Consider the following 925-nt stretch of genomic DNA (forward strand, 5'->3'; position numbering starts at 1 on the left):
CTCTCTCTTCCTCCTCTCTCTCTTCCTCCTCTCTCTCTTCCTCCTCTCTCTCTTCCTCCTCTCTCTCTTCCTCCTCTCTCTCTTCCTCCTCTCTCTCTTCCTCCTCTCTCTCTTCCTCCTCCTCTCTCTTCCTCCTCCTCTCTCTTCCTCCTCCTCTCTCTTCCTCCTCCTCTCTCTTCCTCCTCCTCTCTCTTCCTCCTCCTCTCTCTTCCTCCTCCTCTCTCTTCCTCCTCCTCTCTCTTCCTCCTCCTCTCTCTTCCTCCTCCTCTCTCTTCCTCCTCCTCTCTCTTCCTCCTCCTCTCTCTTCCTCCTCCTCTCTCTTCCTCCTCCTCTCTCTTCCTCCTCCTCTCTCTTCCTCCTCCTCTCTCTTCCTCCTCCTCTCTCTTCCTCCTCCTCTCTCTTCCTCCTCCTCCCCTCTTCCTCTTCCTCCTCCCTCTTCCTCTTCCTCCTCCCTCTCTTCCTCCTCTTCCTCCTCTCTCTTCCTCCTCTTCCTCCTCTCTCTTCCTCCTCTCCCGGCGCAGGCAGAAGTCCAGCTTCTTACCCAGCTACATCATCGACGTGCGGGAGCTGGACGAGAAGCTCCTCAACATCATCGACATGCAGTTCCTCTACGGCTACTACGAGCCCACCCTCCTCATCCTCTTCGAACCCAACCAGACCTGGCCGGGGTGAGCCCCCTCCGCCTCCCCATCCCCGGCCCCGACCGTTCCGTGTCCGTGTGTCCCCCCCACCGGGGGTGTGACGCCGTCTCCCGTCCCCCGCAGGCGAGTGGCGGTGCGTCAGGACACCTGCAGCATCGTGGCCATCTCCCTCAACATCATGCAGAAGGTCCATCCCGTCATCTGGTCCCTCAGCAACCTGCCCTTCGACTGCACCCAGGCGCTGGCCGTCCCCAAACCCATCGGTGAGTGACGACGGTGACGAT

The 925-nt window shown here is 59.9% G+C and overlaps 1 protein-coding gene across 1 annotated transcript in view; it reads left to right on the forward strand.

Moving 5' to 3' along the window:
* Nucleotides 1-904, forward strand: part of CPSF1 (cleavage and polyadenylation specific factor 1, 160kDa) — a gene marked incomplete at both ends in the record, with an annotated part of 2,729 nt that extends 1,825 nt beyond the window's left edge. The window contains 2 exons of the mRNA XM_009884538.1: nucleotides 522-668; nucleotides 765-904. Coding sequence (XP_009882840.1) covers nucleotides 522-668; nucleotides 765-904 — 287 coding nt within the window. The remainder of the gene's footprint in view (nucleotides 1-521; nucleotides 669-764) is intronic.
* Between the last annotated feature and the right edge of the window lie 21 nt (nucleotides 905-925).

This window comes from Charadrius vociferus, unplaced genomic scaffold, assembly GCF_000708025.1.
Source record: "Charadrius vociferus isolate BGI_N301 unplaced genomic scaffold, ASM70802v2 scaffold3295, whole genome shotgun sequence".
Taxonomy (NCBI): Eukaryota; Metazoa; Chordata; class Aves; order Charadriiformes; family Charadriidae; genus Charadrius; species Charadrius vociferus.